At 35.2% G+C, this 22,727-nt stretch overlaps 1 protein-coding gene across 1 annotated transcript; it reads right to left on the bottom strand.

Annotated features, from left to right (window-relative positions):
* Nucleotides 1-9,136: 9,136 nt before the first annotated feature.
* On the bottom strand, nucleotides 9,137-13,260 carry LOC110738086 (root phototropism protein 3-like). The gene is made up of 4 exons (XM_021918459.1): nucleotides 12,730-13,260; nucleotides 12,469-12,538; nucleotides 10,064-11,377; nucleotides 9,137-9,905 (listed from the first exon to the last, which is right to left on the bottom strand). Exons 1-4 carry the CDS (start codon nucleotides 12,840-12,842, stop codon nucleotides 9,345-9,347), a joined length of 2,058 nt encoding a protein of 685 aa, XP_021774151.1. The 5' UTR covers nucleotides 12,843-13,260; the 3' UTR covers nucleotides 9,137-9,344.
* Nucleotides 13,261-22,727: the final 9,467 nt, after the last annotated feature.

Raw genomic sequence — 22,727 nt, forward strand, 5'->3', positions numbered from 1 at the left:
CAAGTCGGGTTCGGTTCACGTAAATAATTTGCGGGTTATAATTAGGTTAGGTCATTATCAAATCGGGTCATTCTCGGTATCAAGTCCGGTTATGTTCAAGTCAATAATTTGCAGGTTAAAATTAGGTCGGGTCATTTCCAAATCAGGTCATATTTGGGTTCAACTAACTATAAATAGATAATTATCATTTTTATCAAGCTAATTATTTCCTTTGGCTATAATATATATGGCAATATACTAGGCACTATAGTCTATAGTTTAGGAAGATATACTATATATTTAACTCTTAATTTGAGGATGATGCTCCTTTCTTTTGCTGGCCTGGACCGACTTAATTAGTCTCCCAAGACAGAATGCTTTAATCAACAATAATAAGGTGGTCCAAACTACATTTAAGGTGATTTGAAATCAGGTCAGGAACAATTTAGGTTGAATTTAGGTCGAGTCAATAACAAGTCGAGTTAGTAACAGATCGGGTTGAATTTTTGGGCTGGGTAAGTAATAGGTAAGGTAAAATTCGGATCGGGTCAATAACAATTCGGGTTGAATTTGGGTCAGGTCAATAACAAGTCGGGTTGATTTTGGGTCAGGTTTGTAACAGGTTGGGTTAGGAACGGGTCGGGTTGAATTCAGGTCAGGTTAGTAACAAGTCGAGTTAAATTTAGGTTTTGACGGGTTAAAACGGGTTTGGGTCAATTTCATTTCAAGTCGGGTTCGGTGCAAGTTAATTAAATTGGCCATTGTGTACCGGTAAATCAGTGCAAGTTGTAAACCGGTAAATTGGTCGTTTAAAAGTAAATCGAATGGTTCCACAAACCCAATTGGACTTCCGGAGGGTATTAGGGACCATGGTAAACATTTCTGCAATTTTTATTTCCGGGCGAACAAAAAACAAAAAATTCATAAGTTAAAGGCTAATATCCACGCTTTTTGAGAAATTTTGGAGATTTTGGGGCCAGGTGACGAAAAGTCTTGAAATTCTATGAAATACATCTCAGGGTCATATAATGCCGTTTAGAACCATATATGATCATTAATAATTATTTGGTGTCATAAATGTTCGTGGTATGCTTGAATTAATGAAATCGGTGCAAGTTGTAAACTGGTAAATTGGTCGTTTAAAGAAAATTGGATGGTTCCACCCACCCAATGGGACTCCTAGACGGTATTAGGGACCATAGTAAACATTTCGGAAATTTTTATTTTCAGGCGAAAAAAAAGTCATAAAATTTCAAAATTGAAGGTTAATATCCACTTTTTTGAGAATTTTTGGAGGATTCAGGACCCGGTGTCGAAAAAACTTAAAATTCTAGGGGATAAATCTTGGGGTCATTTAATGTCGTTTGGAACCATATATGATCATTATTTGTTGTCATTAATGTTCGTGGTAGGTTTGAGTTAATGAAATCGGTGCAAGTTATAAACCGGCAAATAGGCTGTTTAAAGGCAAATTGGATTGTTCCACCCACCCAATTGGACTCCCTAAGGGTATTAGGGACCATGGTAAACATTCCGGCAATTTTTATTTTCGGGTGAAAAAAATTCAAAAAATTCCAAAATTAAAGGCGCTTTTTGAGAAATTTCGGAGGTTTTGGGGCACGTTATCGAAAAGCTTTGAGATTCTAGACAATACATCTCGGGGTCATATAATGTCGTTTGGAACCATATATGATCACTATTTGTTGTCATAAATATTTGTGGTAGGCTTGAATTAATGACATCGGTGCAAGTTGTAAATCGGTAAATTGGTCTTTTAAAGGCAAATTGGATGGTTCCACCCACCCAATTGGACTCCTAAAGGGTATTAGGGACCATGGTAAACATTTCGGCAATATCCGAACAAAAAAAGTCAAAAAATTCCAAAATTGAAGGCTTATGTCCACGCTTTTTGAGAAAATTTTTGAGGTTTCGGGGCCCGTTGTCGAAAAGCTTTGAGATTTTTGGGGATACATCTTGGCGTCATATAGTACTTTTTAAACCATAAATGATCATTATATGTTGTCATAAATGTTCATGGTAGACTTGAGTTAATGAAATCAGTGCAAGTTGTAACCCGGTAAATTCGTCATTTATAGGCAAATTGGATGGTTCCACTCACCTAATTAGACTTCTGGAGGGTATTAGCTTAGGGACCATGATAAAAATTTCGGCAATTTCATTTAAAGGCGAAAAATAAGTCAAAAATTCAAAAATTTAAGACTAATATCCACGCTTTTTAAGAAAGTTTTGAGGTTTTGAGGCCTGGTGTCGAAAATCCTTGAGATTTTAGGGGATACATCTCATGGTCATGTAATGCCGTTTGGAACCATATATGACCATTATATGTTGTTATAAATGTTCGTGGTAGGCTTGATTTAATGAAATAGGTGCAAATTGTTAACCGGTAAATTGGACGTTTAAAGACAAATTGGATGATTCCACCCAGCCAATTGGACTCCCGAAGAGTATTAGGGACCATGGTAAACATTTTGGCAATTTTTATTTCCGAGCAAAAAAGACAAAAAATTCCAAAATTGAAGACTAATATCCACGCTTTTTGAGAAATTTTGGAGGTTTCGGGGCCCGGTGTTGAAAAGCCTTAAGATTTGAAGGGATAAATCTCGGGTCATATAATGCCGTTTGGAACCATATATGATCATTATATGATGTCATAAATATTCGTGCTAGGCTTAAATTAATGAAATCATTGCAAGTTGTAAATCAGTAAATTGGTCGTTTAGAGACAAATTGGACGGTTCCACCTACCCAATTGGACTCCGAGATGGTATTATGGATCATGGTAAACATTTCGATAATTTTTATTTACGGGAGAAAAAAAGTCAAAAGATTCAAAAATTGAAGGTGAATATCATTACTTTTTGAGAAATTTGGAATCTTCGGGACCTAGTGTCAAAAAGTCTTGAAATTCCAGGGAATACATCTCGGGGTCATATAATGTCATTTGGAATCATATATGATCATTATATATCGTCATGAATGTTCGTGGTAGCTAGGCTTTAGTTAATAAAATCGGTGCAAGTTATAAACCTGTAAATTGGTCGTTTAAAGGAAAATTGGATGGTTCCACCCACCCAATTGGACTCCCAGGGGGTATTAGAGACCGTGGTAAACATTTCGGCAATTTTTATTTCCGGGCGAAAAAAATTAAAAAAAAAATTCCAAAATTGAAGATTAATTATCCACGATTTTTGAGAAATTTTGGAGGTTTCGGGACCCGGTGTCGAGAAGGCTTAAGATTTTAGGGGATACATCTCGAAGTCATATGATTCCGTTTGGAACCATATATGATTATTATATGTTGTCATAAATGTTCGTGGTAGGCTTGATTTAATGAAATCGGTGCAAGTTGTAAATCGGTAAATTGGTCGTTTGAAGGCAAATTGGATGGTTGCACCCAATCAATTTGACTCCAAGAGGGTATTAGGGACCATGGCCTGGTACATATTTTGGCAATTTTTATTTTCGGGCAAAAAAAGTCATAAAATTCCAAAATTGAAGGATAATATCCACACTTTTGGAGAAATTTTTAGAGGTTTCGATGTTCGGTGTCGAAAAGTTTTGAAATTCTATGGGATATATCTTTGGGTCATATAATGCTGTTTGGAACCATATATGGTCATTATTTGTTGTTATAAATGTTCGTGGTAGGCTCGAGTTAATGAAATTGGTGCAAGTTGTAAACCGGTAAATTGGTCGCTTAAAGGCAAATTGGATGGCTCCAACCATCCAATTGGAATCCCGGAGGGTATTAGGGACAATGGTAAACATTTCGGCAACTTTTATTTTTGGGCGAAAAAAGTCAAAAAATTCCAAAATTGAAGGCTAATATCCATGATTTTTGAGAAATTTGGGATGTTTCAAGGCTCGGTGTCGAAAAGTTTTGAGATTGAAGGAGATACATCTTGGGGTCATAGAATGTTGTTTGGAACCATATATGATCATTATAAGTTGTCATAAATGTTCGTAGTAGGCTTGAGTTAATTTAATCGGTGCAAGTAGTAAACCGGTAAATTGGTCGTTTAAAGGCAAATTGGATGGTTCCACCCGCCTAATTGGACTCCCGGAGTTTATTAGGGACCACGTTAAACATTTCGGCAATTTTTATTTTTGGGCGAAAAAAAGTCAAAAAAATTCCAAAATTGGAGGCTAATTATCCATGCTTTTTGAGAAATTTGGAATGTTTCGTGTCCCGGTGTCGAAAAGTTTTGAGATTGAAGGGGATACATCTCTGGGTCATAGAATATTGTTTGGAACCATATATGATCATTATATGTTGTCATAAATATTCTTAGTAGGCTTGAGTTAATTTAATCGGTGCAAGTTCTAAACCGTTCAATTGGTCGTTTAAAGGTGAATAGGATGGTTCTACCCACACAATTGGACTCCCAGAGGGTATTAGGGACCATGATAAACATTTCGGCAATTTTTATTTTCGGGCATAGAAAAGTAAAAGAAAATCCAAAATTAAAGGCTTATATCCACGCTTTTTGAGAAATTTTGGATGTTTCGGGGCCTGGTGTTGAAAAGCCTTTAGATTTTAGGGGATAAATCTCGGGGTCATATAATGCTGTTTGGAACTATAGATTATTATATGTTGTCATAAATGTTCGTGGTAGGCTTGAGTTAATGAAATCGGTGCAAGTTGTAAACCAGTAAATTGGCCGTTTAAAGGCAAATTGGATGGTTCCACCCACCCAATTGGAATCCTGGAGGATATTAGAGACCATGGTAAAAATTTCGGCAATTTTATTTACGGGCGAAAAAGTCAAAAAATTCAAAATTTGAAGGCTATATCCACGCTTTTTGAGAATTTTTGGAGTCTTCGGGTCCCGGTGTCGAAAAGTCTTTAAATTCTAAGGAATAGATCTCGGGGTCATATAATGTCGTTTGGAACCATATATGATCATTATTTGTTTTCATAAATGTTCATGGTAGGCTTGAATTAATGAAATCGGTGTAAGTTGTAAAATAGTAAATTGGTCGTTTAAAGGCAAATTGGATGGTTCCACCCATCCAATTAGACTCCCGGAGGGTATTTGGTACTATGGTAAACATTTTGGCAATTTTTATATCCGGGCGAAAAAAAAGTAAAAAAATTCCAAAATTAAAGGCTAATATTCACGCTTTTTGAGAAATTTCGAATGTTTCGGGACCCGTGTCGAAAAGCATTGAGGTTTTAGGGGATACATCTCTATGTCATATAATGCCTTTTGGATCCATATATGACCACTATATGTTGTCATAAATGTTCGTGGTAAGCTTGAGTTACTGAAATCGGTGCAAGATGTAAACCGGTAAATTGACCGTTTAATGGCAAAGTGGATGGTTCCACCCACCCAATCGGACTTCCGGAGGGTATTAGGGACCATGATAAACATTTCGGCAATTTTATTTCCAGGTGAAAAAAAGTAAAAAAATTCCAAAATTGAAAGCTAATATCCACGTTTTTGAGAAATTTTTGAGGTTTTAGGTAGAGTTGTCAATACGGGTAAATGGGTTGGTAAGAGTGGGTCTAGTGAACTCGAGTCGGGTCAATTCAGATTAATTCTATAACCTATGCGGGTCAGGTTTGGGTTGGATCATGCTTTAGTCGTGTCACGTCGGGTCATACTTCTTATCGGGTTTGGGTCGGGTTAATAACAGGTCGGGTTACATTCCGGTCGGGTGAACAATAGGTCGGGTTTAATTCGGGTTAAAACGGGTTAGGGTATTTCTCAGGTTCGGTCGGGTTCAGTTCAAGTCAATAATTTGCGGTTTATAATTAGGTTGGGTCATTTTCAAGTCTGGTCATTCTCGGAGTCAAGTCAGGTTATGTTCAAGTCAATAATTTGCAGTTTATAATCAGGTCGGGTCATTTCCAAGTCAGGTCATATTTGGGTTCAACAAACTATAAATAGATAATTATAATTTTTATCAAGCTAATTATTTCCTTTGACTATAATATATATGGCAATATACTAGTGAATTATAATTTATAACTTAGGAAGATAATTATCTACTTTGACCATAAAACAAATATATAATATATTTAACTCTTAAATTTGAGGATGATGCTCCTTTCTTTTGCTGGCCTGGACCGACTTGGTCTCCCTAGACAAAATGCTTTGATCAACAATAATAAGGTGGTCTAAATTGCATTTACGGTGATTTGAAATCGGGTTAGGAACAATTTGGGTTGAATTTAGGTTGGGTCAATAACAAGTTGTATTGATTTCGAGTCTGGTTAGTAACAGATCGGGTTGAATTTTGGGGTCGAATTAGTAATCGGTCTGGTAAAATTCGGGTCGGGTCAATAACAAGTCGAGTTGAATTTAGGTCAGGTCAATAACAAGTCGGGTTGATTTCGGGTCGGGTTTGTAATAGGTTGGGTTAAATTCGGGTCGAGTTAGGAACGGGTCAGGTTAGTAACAAGTCGGGTTAAATTCGGGTTTTGACGGGTTAAAACAAGGTTGGGTTAATTTCGGTTCAAGTCGGGTTCGGTTCAGGTCAATAATTTACGTGTTATATTCGGGTCGGGTCATCTCCAAGTCAGTTCAAGTTCGGGTCTCACATACTCTGGTCAACTCTGGTCTAGGATTTGTTTCAGATCGGGTCAAGTCGGGTTTGGATCACCATTTTTTCGGGTACAGATGAGTCGGTTAATAATCGAATTTAAGTCGGTATTTCGAGTCGGGTCAACTTTTGATAGCTCTACTTAATATCATATTCTCGCATTTGTCAAAATTGATTAAACAAACCATAAGAAAACTGTAGTATTCCAAAAAGGCAAAAAGGCAAAAATATGTATTGCTGAAAAAAAAAAACGAAAATAGCAATTTTACAAGAAAAGTTGAACGCTCATTGTCGCGACCGGCTCGGCTCGGCTTGACTCCAAGCTTTAAATAATAGTCAAACTCAGCTTGAGCCAAGCCTAAAGCAGGTAAGCTTCGGCTGAGACAAATTAAAGCTTGAAGGGGTCTATTAGTGAGAATAATTGAGCAAAAGGATAACTAAATATGAGTCAATATTTTCACATTGCAGAAGATCAAGGCCCATACCCCTAGAAAAATAAAAGTTTAGGGCCCATTAATCAACGAAAACTTTATGGGCCAATAGGCTAAAATAAGATAGACAAGGCCCACCTGTATAAAGCCCATATGATAAGGTGTGAGCTAAAATAAGGCCCAAACTCAATCCACAAGTATTTAATAATTTATGCTATGTAATTTTCACCCTATTTCAATAACGTATAATTGTGATTTCTCTTGTATTACTTCCGGTTCAATTTACTCGCAACAAAGGAATATTTTATGTCTCATAAATAGTGAATTTTCTAATCAAATAGCCTCGAAATATGGTGTGACCTTGCTCAAATGATCACTTTGCACATCCTAATATCCTTTTATGATATAATTTCATAAACTTTAATTTAAACTTACAAATACAAATTTATAAGACACTATTTTATGAATAAAGAGAGTATAATTACATACAATGATACTAGTAGTTTGTAGTTTTGCATCACGACAAAAGACTGAAAACTCCTATTCACTAATGAATTTCATTTAAAGACAAAGAACATGATTTCACTTAAGAATATATTGTATAATGGGTAACTTTTTTAGAATATGAATTGTCAATTTTTTTTGTATCATAATCAATCAAGTTACCAAAAGTTGTTAATTTTCTATCAGTTGATAATTATATATGGAGTACTTGTGAAAGGTCTTAATAACAGTACACTAAAAATTATCATCTTTCATTTTCAAGGGTCTTTAACTCTTGAATTCATGTCCAATGTATTTCCTCTAATTTGGTCATATCACATCATAAATAGAACTATTTTGGATTCTATGTCTATCATATAATTGCACACTACATATGGTATGTTTTTAATTATTGTAATTTCTTTCAATATGCAATGTACATAGTTTCTTCAGGGCACTGCAATTTGTCTCTAATAGGTTGCGTTTTATAGTTGAGTTTTATTACACTTGACGGTTAATTTAACAATGCTAGTCAATTCATATCCGGGGTGTTTTTTTTTTTTTTTTTTCTCTAGTTTTGTGCGCGCATCAGGTTAAGGGTCAATTGAAAACATCCTCTCTTAACTTAAAAAGGGTGTGAGTTTTACTAGAAACACTGCCTTATAAAAGTTATAAGAGGTTTCGACAGTATCTGAAAATAATGTGGTAACTCTGGTGCTGAATTTTTTGCTGCAGGAAGACAGACTGTTAATAGTACATCAGTAACATAGGAAAAAAGCATACATTGTAATAAAAAGATGATCTATGAAGTTTCTGTTATCTCAAGAATGAAGCTATTCTGTTTTCCGAACTAGTTAATAGTTAGGCAATTAACAAGGGACGAAAACTCTGAACTACTAATCTACAACCAACATTTTGTTCTCTGTTAGTAGCGTATAGGTAACGAGCCGGACTATATTTCAAATGAAGGCACACTTCTGAGTTCTGACAATCGTCCCAATGATGCACCATATGCAGCCAATGATGCAGCTGCCATGTTCCATTTGTGTTATACTAGGGAAAATAGGCCCCCATGGTGTTCACTCTTGAGCACTTTATGATCCTACCTTACTACAAACGAAACGATAAAAAACTGAAGGCAAAAACGACAGTAATACTCGAATCACATGTAATGTACTAAGGTAAGGCCAAAGTTCCAATTGGTCTGGTGTATGAATATTGAATAAGAAAAGTCATGCATCGTAAGGGAACTTTCAAAATAATTGAGACAGAAAAACATATGTTTATTGATTATGGAACCCACTTCAATTTGGTATTTTTCCTTGGTTTTTTCTTCTGAGAAAGGAGAAAAGGGAACAAAATCACCTGTTTTTCAAAGAGTTGTCAATTTTTCCCTATTATGAAGATTTTCGACTTTCATGAAGCAGGATAGGTCAGCATGCAATGGATGCTAGATGTTTTAGCAATTTCGGAACTAGGAAGTTGTAAGAAAATGTGTGGTTGCTTGTCTTGAAAAGCTATTCGTTTATGGCCAGATATAAAAAGAGTTTGTTAAGTGGTCAGATAATATGAAACGGAAGAAGTATGTCATACTGTTTATAAAATTCAGCTATTTAAGTAATTAAGTCCTTATTTATCTTAGTTGTATTCTGAAATATAATCTGAAGAAATTGAACCAGTGAAAACTTCTGCAGTCAATTTCATTCACCCTAAACACAGACAAAAAAACTTACACACACTCACTCACAAGGCAGCTAATTCTCTCTTCTTTGAATATATATGATAGAAAAGAAAAAAAGTAAGGCAAATTCAATATAATGGACATGGTAAGAACAAAAAAAAACTATTGTAAAGAAAAGGAAAAACTTTTCACAAGGCTTAAGAAATGGAGTTTCTCCACCTTCTCGGCGTTTTTCTGGTTTGTTCTGCTACTGGTTGATCAGAGCCATCATCCTGAGAATCCATATTATTCATCTTTGCAAGTCTACTTAGCTTCTTCCACCCGCTAGTCCATGCTGATGAAGAATGTTGTTTCGGTTTAGCCACTATCTTATCAAACTGCCTTTGTAAAGTCTCCATATCGTTCTGGAGTTCTACATACTTAGACTTCACTGTCTCCAGCTCAAACTTGAGCGTGTTAATGTCCTTCTTTGCTGATGACCACCCTTCTTGGAACGACTGAGGAGTACCCTCAAGAAGGGTCTTTCGGGTTGAGACCATGGGCTGAAATTGGGACTCTACTGCAGTGTTGTCTTTCAGGGTGTTGTTGGCTATCGCGTTGCTAATCTTAACCTGTTCTGAGAAGAGGACTTGCACCACTACCCTTAAGGGAAGCCTCTCATTTTGTGCTGCGTGCATGCAGGCATCAATCGAAAGCTTCTGGCAGTCCATCACTCTACATAATCGCTTTCTTTCATGTTCTGATAATGCAGGGTGTGCCTGTTTATTTTAAGAAGCAAAACACAATATATTAATGGGACTTAAAGTGATGCAACTAAAAAGAAACGGAGGAAGTATGATTATCAGCTGACAAATTTATTTGCAAGATTAAAAAAATAGACTAATTAAGCAGAACAAGGAGATCAATATTGAAATACCTTTAGATAGGAGTCAATTGCTCTGTAAAGACCATCATCACAAGTTCTTGCAGATTCAGGAAGAGCCTCAGCAAGGACATGGAACTTGGTAAGCGAGAGATTCCTATCGCGAGCAATCTCTGTTAAGTAACTATCAACGAGCCTTGCTACTCTCATCTTAGCACTGGATGCACCCCCTCTTTGACTCTCCTCAAACATATTCTTTTCCATGTATGACCTGTTAGGACTGCTTACACACTCAGTCTGTTCTTGCACTAAGAAATGCTCCAAAAGTCTTTGAACTAAATCAACATCATATGTTGTATCACTTTTACTGTAAGATGGTATAAGGAGGTCTGACAAGGTTGCCTGCTCGAACTGCATACCAACGCGCTTTTCAAGCTCGGTGACCAAAGCAGGAGCTACCTTCAGCTTGTTAGCCATCCTCAGAAGCCTCAGTAGAAAGCTGCAGGAAACACTGTCCTTTTGGGGTGGAATTATACTAATCAAGCTCTCTATGATCATTCTTTGATCTTTTGCTTTAATCGCTTCAGGCTCTTCCTTCCCCGCGACTATCAAATGGAGCCCACCTTTCCAGCTTCCGGATCCACTGCCACTGCTGCTGCCATTGCTCTCTCTGCTGATATTCCCATTGCTGAGATCATCCAACATGGCTTCCCCACCACCATCCTTGATTAGTCCCGGTATCCATTTGGATGCATATTGCATAATCGAAGCACCAATTAGCTCAAACCTCATTCCCTTAACCTTAATTGCTGTTATCACACGAACAAAATGATCAATCCTAAGGATTGAGACATCCTCAAACCACCAATCAGGAGGCACTTGAATCGCCCTACTTGGACTCGAGTCCTTAAGATCATTCCAACTGGGGCTTGAAACCTTTGAAGGTCTCCCTGTGTAGTTCCACCTTATGCCCTTGGGATTTGCACAAGCCTTCCAAGCAATAGACTCACTACACCTACGAACAATCTGCAAGTTTTCTGCCCAAGGCGAGAGCTTCTCACAGCTCTTTAACACAATGATGGAGTCTCTCCAAGATGACAGAACTACATAGCTTAAGAAGGCTTCAGTTTTGAATATGAGGTTTCCTTCTTCTAGGTCCTCTGTCATTTCTAAATACTCTGCAGCACATCTTAGGCCTGAGATGTTGCCTGCTGTCAGATCAACCGCGATTCCATAGCAGAATTTCGCTGCTAACTCAAATGAATCCGGCCCACCAGGGAGATCATCCAAGTTTATCTTGTTTAAATCTCCTTCATGGGTGTCATATATGATCCTACTCAATCTCCCACACCGCGAAATTAAAGGGTACTGCAGGTTAAGGGATTATGACCTTGTTTATTAGTGTAACATAATCATAATCTACAAAATAAAGCAATCAAGCATTCAAATTCATAAGTTAAAGAGAATTGGTAAATATGACCATCAAACCTAGAGCATTTAACTTAAATCTTCTCTTTTGACAGATCTGGTGGACCTGATGCATGTATGCAGTCCAATGATCTAATCTATACATTCATGTGCAAGACATTAAGTACAGTTGGAAGTTGGAACAACAAGGTTCACAATAATATGACTACTTGGAAGGATCGAGATTCTCTAGTAATTAGACGGGAAATAAGTGGAGGGTTTGGGGACAATTTTCGAAAAAAAGTCTCCCCCGCCCCTCCCCTCCCCTCCCCTCCCAATCGGATCAGGATGGTCCAATAACATAATAATGCGCTTAATAGGCCCTCATCTCATATTCTCATATGTGAGATACATATATCATTATCTACAAAATATCAACAACAACAACAACAACAACAACAAAAAAAAAAAAAAAAAAAAAAAAAAGTAAAATTGGCCATAAAAAGAATTGAAAAAAAGGGATTTAATTATAGATTGACTAGATGAAGCCCGTGCGATGCACGGTTTGTCAATATTTTTTTTAAAAAATTATTTTTCATATTTATGTGATTAAAATTGTTATTATATTAGTTTTAGAATATTAGATAAAATTCCTAATATCAAAAGATAATATATTGTATTTAATTAATTTAAACTTTAAAATTTCATTTGCTAATTTTGCTTACGTGTCATTTGAATTATTTAATTGTAAAAGAAATAAATAATCTCTTATTTAATTAAATCCTAGTCGGGGAAAAACTCCCCTTTATATATATATATTAGATTAGCAAAAATATAGAATAGTTTTATCCTCTAATAATACCAATTTTGTGGTTGGGGTTAGAAGTTGAAACTATTATACGCAACAGCCTAATTTCTAAACTTGAAAAGACAATTCTTACAATTGATTGAAAGAAAATGAGTAATCAATGATTCAATGTGAAATTATTTACACCAATTCCAAAGAAAAAAATAAAAAATAAAATTATAAACACTATATAACAATTAATTACCTTGTGTAAGTGAAAGTTAACTTCACTAATTTGAACCAGAAAATCACTTGGAACATCAGTTGCAACATACCTTCAATTACAAAATTAATTGAAAAGAAAAAGTCAGAAACTACTTCAAACTATGCCGGAGAGACTAATACCAACAAGAAAGAATTATTATTCCCTCAGTCTGGATTTAATAGTCACGCTGATAGTGTAATTTGAACTAGTAACGCGACAATTAAACCAGAACAGAGAAAGGAAGTACAAGTAAAAACATACCATGATTGACCTCTTTGCTCAAAGCCATCAGTTTTAACACCATGTTTGGCAGAAACATGAGCTCCATTTCCATACTCTCTACCTCCAAGAGACTCAGATTCAGAGTCCCACATAATGAAACTTAAAAAAGCTAAGATCTTTCTAATGAAAATGAAGAAAAATGGAGAAATAATACAAGAGAAGTAATCAAGAAATATAACATGAAATGGGAAGTTGTAAACATGGGCAATGTTTGGAATTATTTAACACCCAGCAAATAATTTCTTGGAATTTTTCACTGATTTCTTTCTCAAACTATTCTTGCAAAATACAGGCTGTTGAATGATGGGCAGAAATCTGAATAATTTTTCTTCTAAAAATTCATCACTTTTTGAGATGATCTTTAATTTTAAAATAAAGATTGTGTTTTTATTTTTGCCCTGTAATTGGAGCAGCCATAAGTGGGAGATTTTAGCTTTTGCTTTGTCTGTCTTTCTTGTGGTAGCTTTTAGTACTTAGTAAATTGTTACCATATTTAGAGCTTTTATGATCACAGAAATATCTTTTCTCCGTTCACTAAAATTGATTAAGATGTGAGTATATTGCTTGCCAACTAGGATTTTAATTGTACTTGTCATACTGTTACAAAATAACTAGATAGGAGTTATATTACATGGTTGCATTTTCTTCGCCTCATTTATGATGGTTACGTATCTAAAACGGCCTTTTTAATTATTACTCTAATACCAGTACTATCAATTTTGTTTGTTAAAATTGATTAATCATTTAATTGATCAAAACATGTTTAAGAAATGCTTGTGTTAATATAAACTAAATTCCATCAATTATAATTGTCAGTGGTTAAATGAAAATTTACCGAACTTCATTCTTATTAACTACTCATACTTTACAAAAAATAATAATTATGAAAATCTATCCCAAAATGTACTCGGTATTTTGTAAAAATGTTTCATAACAATGATCATGTTGATGAAACTTTCTCCTGAAAATATATTTTACCTTCACATTATTGTAAATTTTGTGACTAATTAATGAAACATAAAAATCATAATATTAGGATACATTTTGTTTACCTGATTTTTATTTATCTAAAAATTGAAAAAAATTTATTTTTTAAAAACTCGTCTTTACTTACCGGCCCAAATTAATTTTCCTAAAATGATTGAATTTTAGTGAATTTTATAGTCCTAGAACGAAGTTGATTGGCAAACATAACTATATACCTTGATATGATCGAGACCACCTTCTTTATAATCCGATTAGAAAATCACTATCATCATTATCACAATTTAATACCACATACCAAACATGTGCTAACTATTGCCTATTGGTTCATAGGTTTTAATTTTTAGATAACATGATCCTCTACTCCTTTATCAGTCACAAATTTCCTTCTCCTAGTGAGGTACAAGGTTTTTTTTTTAGATGAGTCACAAGAGCTGTATAAACAATGAATAGGAGAAATTTTGAATCTGTAGCTTATTATATATAAATCGTTAGATCAATCTTTGTCATTATGCCAAGATCTGACCTTATCGGTAATTTGTAGCATGCGATAGTAAATGGACAAAATGGTACTCACGGTAGTAATAGTGGTGTATGTATAGCTTGGAGCCTTGGACATTGTTAATAATGATAACATGGTGACAATTAATATGTTTGGTATTCATAGTAATACCCCATTTGGTACAAAAATTAACTCAACCTTATGCTCAAACTTTAATGCAAAATTCAATTAGCCTTTGTCACCTCAAAAGAGCCACCAATTCATGGGTCCCTTAATTTAAGTCACTTTCACTGATTTCTTAGAAAAATTTACACAACTGGAATTTTATTTTTTATTTTTAAAAAGTTTCAATTTTTTGTTAATATTTTTATTTGTTTATATTGCTTTGGGGTGTTGTCCTACAGTCCTACTTTGATATAGCTACTTGAATTATGCCATTTTATTTTAATTTTATCCGATCCTTAGCTATATCTTTGACAATTCATTCATTTGTGGAGTATATTATATTGTTACAGAATTTTCAAATTGATGGTGAGATTGGGTTTATATGTCACTAAGACAGAATTTATGTCACAAAAATATTTCTCTTTTTAGATTGAGCAATTCTATTTCTATACTATATCAATCGATTAAGGGTAAGGTGAGACAAACAACAAGATTAGTCATCAACTAGTCTGATGAGTTATTTTCGTTATCTTATAAATAGATGTTATACTTTATCTGATTCCCATCACCTCCTTTCAAAATTAAAATTTACATCACGTGTCTTATTCCTCCTCTTGAACTCACTCAATATATCACCACAACCTTCCCCTTTCAAGCATACCCTTTACAAAATTGTTCTTATTAATTAACTTCATATATACAAAAATAAATAGCTAGAATTATTTACTTGTTTTATTCATTTATTTTTAAGACTCTAATATTTCATATGTATAGTATATAATTATGTTAATCAAACAACGATTATTGTTAAATTTCTATACAAACGCGTCTAATTAATTAAGGCAGATTTTATGATTAAGAGGCAATTAAGAAGATGAATGACGAAATTAAATCAAATGGATGGAGAAAAGCCACGTAAAGAGAGTAGAAAAGGCACGTGCATGCATTAATCTAAGCAGACACTAGATTTGTCCTATTAGGCATTCCACACTCGTGGGAATGTCAAATGTGGGATAGTTTAAATAGTCATGTCAAAGTGGAGTAACATTTAATCAAATCAACAGTTTACACTTAACAGCCGTGAAAGTAATTAACAGTTTACACTTTTACGATTTTCAAGTGTAAATTTAATGTTTATGTGAAGTTCTAAGGGCTATGTATAGCATTTTCCAATATTTTAATGTAGCTTTTTGCTAAAATAGGAAGTGTAACACTTATTAAAGCACGGCCGGATTTGATAAGTGTAACACTTAAAAAAACACGAAGGGAGTAATATATTTCTAGTAAAGTACTCCCTCGGGGGAGAAACCAGGATTTTTAAGCTATAGGGGCCGACTAAAACTTTAATAAAAAATTAATGTGAAAACAGGCTTGTTCTTAGGATCTAATTAAAACCCCAAACAATGGGATTCAAACCACTGCAACAATCGTTAAATACAACTTAATTTATAACAAGAATATTACTACTCCCTCTGTGTTTTAATAAGTGTTTTTACTTTTTTCACTATTCACATAATGGTTTTGACTTGATTAATTTACAAATATATTAAAAACAAATGTTATTGTATAATACATCGTTAGATTCGTTATAATATATACTTTCATAATATCAACATTTCTATAATTTTACTAATATATAATTACATAAATTAATGGTCAAACTTGTGCCTCGGCGTGTTTGGTCAAATTGTAAGTTTTTAACACTTATTAAAAACACAGGGAGTACATCTGTTTCATATTATTTGCAACGGTTAAACATTTTTTCTCTCTACTTTATGTCAAATCATTGCAAATAATATGAGACGAAGATAATATTTATTCGAAAAACTTATAGGGGCGAGCAGTTAAGATTAAAGGCCACGAAATTGGTCCTTGGGAGTCAGGCCTCCACCCACCCCCATGTAGCTTCTCCCTTGCTCCCTCTGTTTTCTTTTATTTGCATCAACTAGATTAGTACTCGTGCAATGCACGATATAATAATTTAAAAGATATTTTTTATATTTTTTATTATATTATTAATTAATTAATGATTTTGAAACAAATCATATGAAAGAGTTCTTTTAGGAAAAAAGAGTTAATTAAGTAATCTTCCTAATATTTGAACTTATTTGTTGTAAAGATAAAAAAATTGAAAAAAATGATGTCATAATCAATTTTGGAGGGAAATTATTTAATTAAAAAATGACATGTGTACAAAGATGATATCAGCGTTTTTAATTTTAGTAATAATTATAAATTTGACCGGTACATTCACCGAGATGCAACTTTGACCATTAATATCTTTAGTTGTAATGAGTAATTAGTAAAAATTATAACAAAATATTATGAAACTAAACATTATGACGAAGCTAATGATATATTATATACGGAGTAATAACATTTATTTATTTTATAGAGGAGAAAAAATCAAGTCAATCATGATATGAGAATAGGGTGTAAAAATCAAAGTGATGCATTTAAAAAAACGGAGAGAGTACTTACTACTTAGTAAGATAATGCTTCGTAGGGAGCATTAATTTATATTTTGTACGGCAATGCGGAGTAATATTATTTCTGATATTAAAAAAAAAAAAAATTAAGAAGTATATTAAAGACAGTAAAAGAAAATTTATAAAGTATGAGTATAATTTTTTTAATACGAAGTATTGGAGTGGGTATTAGACAAATATTAAAAATTTATACTTCGTATTAGGTAGAAACCTCAAAAAATTCTCAAAAAAGCGTGGATATTAGCCTTCAATTTTGAAATTTTTTTACTTTTTTTCACCCGTAAATAAAAATTGCCGAAATGTTTACCATGGTCCCTAATACCTTTCGAGAGTCCAATTGGCTAGGTGGAACCATCCAAATTTCCTTTAAACGACCAATTTACCAGTTTACAATTTGCACCGATTTCATTAACTCAAACTTACCACGAACATTTATGACAACATATAATGATCATATATGGATCCAAACAGAATTATATGACCCCGAGATATATCCCCTAAATTCTCAATGCTTTTCGACACCGGGCCCCGAAACATTCGAAATTTTTCAAAAAAACGGATATTTAGCCTATAATTTTAGAATTTTTGACTTTTTTTTTGTCCGGATATAAAAATTGCCGAAATGTTTACCATGGTACCAAATACCCTCCGGAAGTCCAATTGGGTGGGTGGAACCATCCAATTTGTCTTTAAACGACCAATTTACTGGTTTACAACTTACACCGATTTCATTAATTCAAGCCTACCACAAACATTTATGAGAACAAATAATGATCATATATGGTTCCAAACGACATCATATGACCCCGAGATGTATTCCCTAGAATTTCAAGACTTTCGACATCGGGGTCCGAAACCTTCGAAATTTCTAAAAAAGCATGGATATTAGCCTTCAATTTTGGAATTTTTTTACTTTTTTTCGTACGGAAATAAAAATTGCCGAAATGTTTACCATGCTCCCTAATACCCCCCGGGAGTCCAATTGGGTGGGTGAAACTGTTCAATTTGCCTTTAAACGACAAATTTACCGGTTTACAACTTGCACCGATTTCATAAACTCAAGCATGCCACGAACATTTTTGACATCAAATAATGATCATATATGGTTCCAAACGACATTATATGACCTTGAAATGTATTCCCTAGAATTTCAAGGCTTTTAGACACCGGGCCCCGAAGACTCCAAATTTCTCAAAAAGCGTGGTTATTCACCTTCAATTTTTGAATTTTTTGACTTTTTTTGGCCTGTAATAAAAATTGCCGAAATTTTAACCATGGTTCATAATACCCTCTCGGAGTCTAATTGGGTAGGTGGAACCATCCAATTTTCCATTAAACGACCAATTTAATTACCGGTTTACAACTTGCACGTACGGATTTCATTAACTCAAGCCTACTCGAACATTTGTGACAACATATAATGATCATTTATGATTTAAAACAGTATTATATGACCCCGAGATGTATCCCCTAAAATCTCAAAGCTTTTCGACACGAGCCCCGAAACCTAAAAAATTTCTTAAAAAGCGTGGACATAAACCTTGAATTTTAGAATTTTTTTGACTTTATTCGCTCGAAAATAAAAATAGCTGAAATTTTTTACCATGGTCCCTAATACCCTCTAGATTTCAAATTGGGTGGGTGTATCCATCCAATTTGCTTTTAAACGGACAATTTACCGGTTCACAACTTGCACCGATTTCATTAAATCAAGCCTACCACAACACATTTATGACAACATATAATGGTCATAAATGGTTCCAAACGACATTATATGACCCCGAGATGTATCCCCTAAAATTTCAAGGCTTTTCAAAACCGGTCCCCGAATCCTCTAAAATTTCTCAAAAAGTGTGAATATTAGCCTTCAGTTTTGAAATATTTGACTTTTTTTTCGCCCGGAAATAAAAAATTGTCGAAATTTTTACCATGGTCCCTTATATCGTCCAGGAGTCCCATTGGATGGATGGAACCATCCAATTTGCTTTTAACCGACCAATTTACCGGTTTACAACGAACTTGCACCGATTTCATTAACTCAAGCCTACCACGAACATTTGTGACCACAAATAATGATCATATATGGTTCCAAACAACATTATATGACCCTAAGACGTATCCCCTAAAATTTCAAAACTTTTCGAAACCAGGTCCCGAAACCTCCAAAATATCTCAAAAAGCGTGGATAATTAGTCTTCAATTTTGGAATTTTTTGACCTTTTTTTGCCCGAAAATAAAAATTGCCGAAATTTTTACCATGGTCCCTAATATCCTTAAGGAGTCCAATTGGGTTGGTGGAACCATCCAATTTGCCTTTAAACGGCCAATTTAATTACCGGTTTACAACTTGCACGGATTTTATTAACGCAAGCCTACAACGAACATTTATGACAACATATAATGATTATATATGGTCCCAAACGACTTTATATGACCCCGACATGTATTGTCTAGAATCTCAAGGCTTTTCAATACCGGGTCGTGAAACTTTCAAAATTTCTCAAAAAGCGTGAATATTAGCCTTTAATTTTGGAATTTTTAGACTTTTTTCGTCCGAAATAATAGTTGCCCAAAATGTTTACCAAGGTCCTTAAACCCTTCAGGAGTCCAATTGGGTGGGTGGAACCATCCAATTTACCTTTAAACGACCTATTTACTGGTTTATAACTTGCAACGATTTCATTAAATCAAGCATACCACGAACATTTATGACAACAAATAATGATCATTTATGGTTCCAAACGACATTAAATGACCCCGAAATGTATCCCCTAGAATTTCAAGACTTTTCGACACCGGTCCCCGAATCCTCCAAAATTTCTCAAAAAGTGTGAATATTAGCCTTCAATTTTGAAATATTTGACTTTTTTTCATCCGGAAATAAAAATTGTCGAAATTTTTACCATGGTCCCTAATATCGTCCAGGAGTCCCATTGGGTGGATGGAACCATCCAATTTGCCTTTAACCAACCAATTTACCGGTTTACTACTTGCACCGATTTCATTAACTCGAGCCTACCACGAACATTTATGACAACAAATAATGATTATAGATGGTTCCAAATATCATTATATGATCCTGAGATGTATCCCCTAAAATTTCAAGACTTTTCGACACCAGGTCTCGAAATCTCTAAAATATCTCAAAAAGCCAAAATTTTGGAATTTTCGACACCAGGTCTCGAAATATTAGTCTTCAATTTTGGAATTTTTCGACTTTTTTCACCCGAAAATAAAAATTGCCAAAATTTTTACCATGGTCCCTAATATCCTACGGGAGTCCAATTGGGTTGGTGGAACCATCCAATTTGCCTCTAAACGACCAATTTAATTACCGGTTTACAACTTGCACGGATTTCATTAACTCAAGCCTAATACGAACATTTATGACAACATATATTGATCATATATGGTCCCAAACGACATTATATGACCCCAAGATGTATCCCCTAAAATATTAATACTTTTCTACACCGGGCTCCGAAACCTCCAAAATTTCTCAAAAAGCGTGGATATTAGCCTTTAATTTTGAAATTTTTTGATTTTTTTTCATCCGGAAATAAAAATTTCCATAATGTTTACTATGGTCCCTAATACCCTCCGGAAGTCTAATTGGGTTGGTGGAACCATCCAATTTGCCTTTAAACGACCAATTTACCGGTTTACAACTTGCACCGATTTCATTAATTCAAGCCTACCACGAACATTTATGACAGCAAATGATGATCATATATGGTTCCAAACGACATTATATGACCTCGAGATGTATCTCATAGAATTTCAAGACTTTTCGACACCGGGCCCCGAAACCTCCAAAATTTCTCAAAAAGCGTGGATATTAACCTTTAATTTTGGAATTTTTTGACTTTTTTTCGTTTGGAAATAAAAATTGCCGAAATTTTTACCATGGTCCCTAGCTAATACCCTCTGGGTGTCCAATTGGGTGTGTGGAACCGTACCATTCAATTTGCTTTTGAACGACTAATTTACCGGTTTACAATTTTCATCGATTTACCGGTTTACAACGACCAATTTAATTAACTTGCACTGAACCCGACTTGATCCGAAATTGATTCAAACCCGTTTTAACCTGTCAAAACCCGAATTCAACCGGACTTGTTACTAACCTGACTTGAATTCAACCCGACTCGAATTTTACCCAACCTATTACAAACCCGACCCGAAATTAACCCGACTTGTTAGTTATTGACCTGACACAAATTCAACCCGACTTGTTATTGACCCGACCCGATTTTACCTTACCTATTACTTACCCAAGCCAAAAATTCAACCCGATCTGTTACTAACTCGACTCGAAATTAACACGACTTTTTATTGACCCGGCCAAAATTCAACCCAATCTGTTCTTGACCCGATTGCAAATCACCTTACATGCAATTTAGTCCGCCTTATTATTGTTGGTCAAAGTGTTTTGTGTTGGGAGACCAAGTCGGTCTAAGCCAGCAAAAGAAAGGAGCATCATCCTCAAATTTAAGAGTTCAATATAGTATATATTTGTTGTATGGTCAAATGAGATAATTATCTTCCTAAATTATAGTATAATGCCATATATATCATAGTCAAAGGAAATAATTAGCTTGATAAAAATGATAATTACCTATTTAAAGTTAGTTGAACCCGAATATGATCTGACTTGAAAATGACACGACCTGATTGTAACTTGCAAATTACTGACTTGAACATAACCCGACTTGAATCCGAGAATGACCCAACTTGGAAATGACCCAACCTGATTATAACCCACAAATTATTGACTTGAACCGAACTCGACTTTACCTAATAATGATCCGACTTGATTATAATCTGTAAATTATTGACTTGAACCGAACCCGACTCAAACTCGAGAATGACCCGACCTGATTCTAACCCGCAAGTTATTGACTTGAACCGAATCCGTCTCTATCCCGAGAATTACCCTAACCCGTTTTAACCCGTGAAAACCCGAATTAAACCCGACCTATTGTTCACCCGACTCGAATGTAACCTGACCCAAACCTAGGAAGAAGTATGACCCGACGTGACCCAACTCAAGCATGACCCAACCTAAACCCGACCCGCATAGGTTATGGAATTAATGTGAATTGACCCAACCCGAGTTGACCCGACCCCATACCCGACCCGATTACCCGAATTTACATCTCTACGTATTACTGTGCTCTATATATAACTTGAACCATGAAATTTCCTCCATTCAAAAGCCATCCAAATCAAAACTCAAAGGTACATGGGATAATTTATTACTTTTGGGCCCGTCATGTCATATTGATCAGTTAACTCCTTTAAAGGGCTCAGTCCAACCCGAAAACCTATAATATGAATACTTACAAAATTTTGACTTTTCACATGCAATGCATTAAATATTTAAATGTATATATTAACACTCGTAATTGTTACAACATACTCCATTTTTAAAATTTCGAATTGGTGTTATGTAGAGGTGGCCAGTGGGCCGGGTTGGACCCAGCCCACCCTAACTCGCACGACTAGTGGGTCACGTGGGTCCGACCCGGTTTCAATCCGGCACAGCCCGGCACAGCTCGGATTTAATCCGGGTTGTGTCGTGGGTCCAAAATTTTCGACACAACCCATTTCAACCCAGCTCAGTTTAACCCGTTTGATTCGACCCAAATCGCACAACCCGTTTTGACTCATTTAATTCGACACACCTAGCCCGTGAACCCACCTAACCCGACCCACCTGGCACAACCCAGCCCGCACGGCCACCCGCACGAATGACCCACCCAACCCGCACGAGCCAACCCACCTAACCCGCACGCATGACCCACCCAACCCGCACGCATGACCCACCCAACCCG

Source organism: Chenopodium quinoa, unplaced genomic scaffold, assembly GCF_001683475.1.
Source record: "Chenopodium quinoa cultivar QQ74 unplaced genomic scaffold, ASM168347v1, whole genome shotgun sequence".
Lineage (NCBI taxonomy): Eukaryota > Viridiplantae > Streptophyta > Magnoliopsida > Caryophyllales > Amaranthaceae > Chenopodium > Chenopodium quinoa.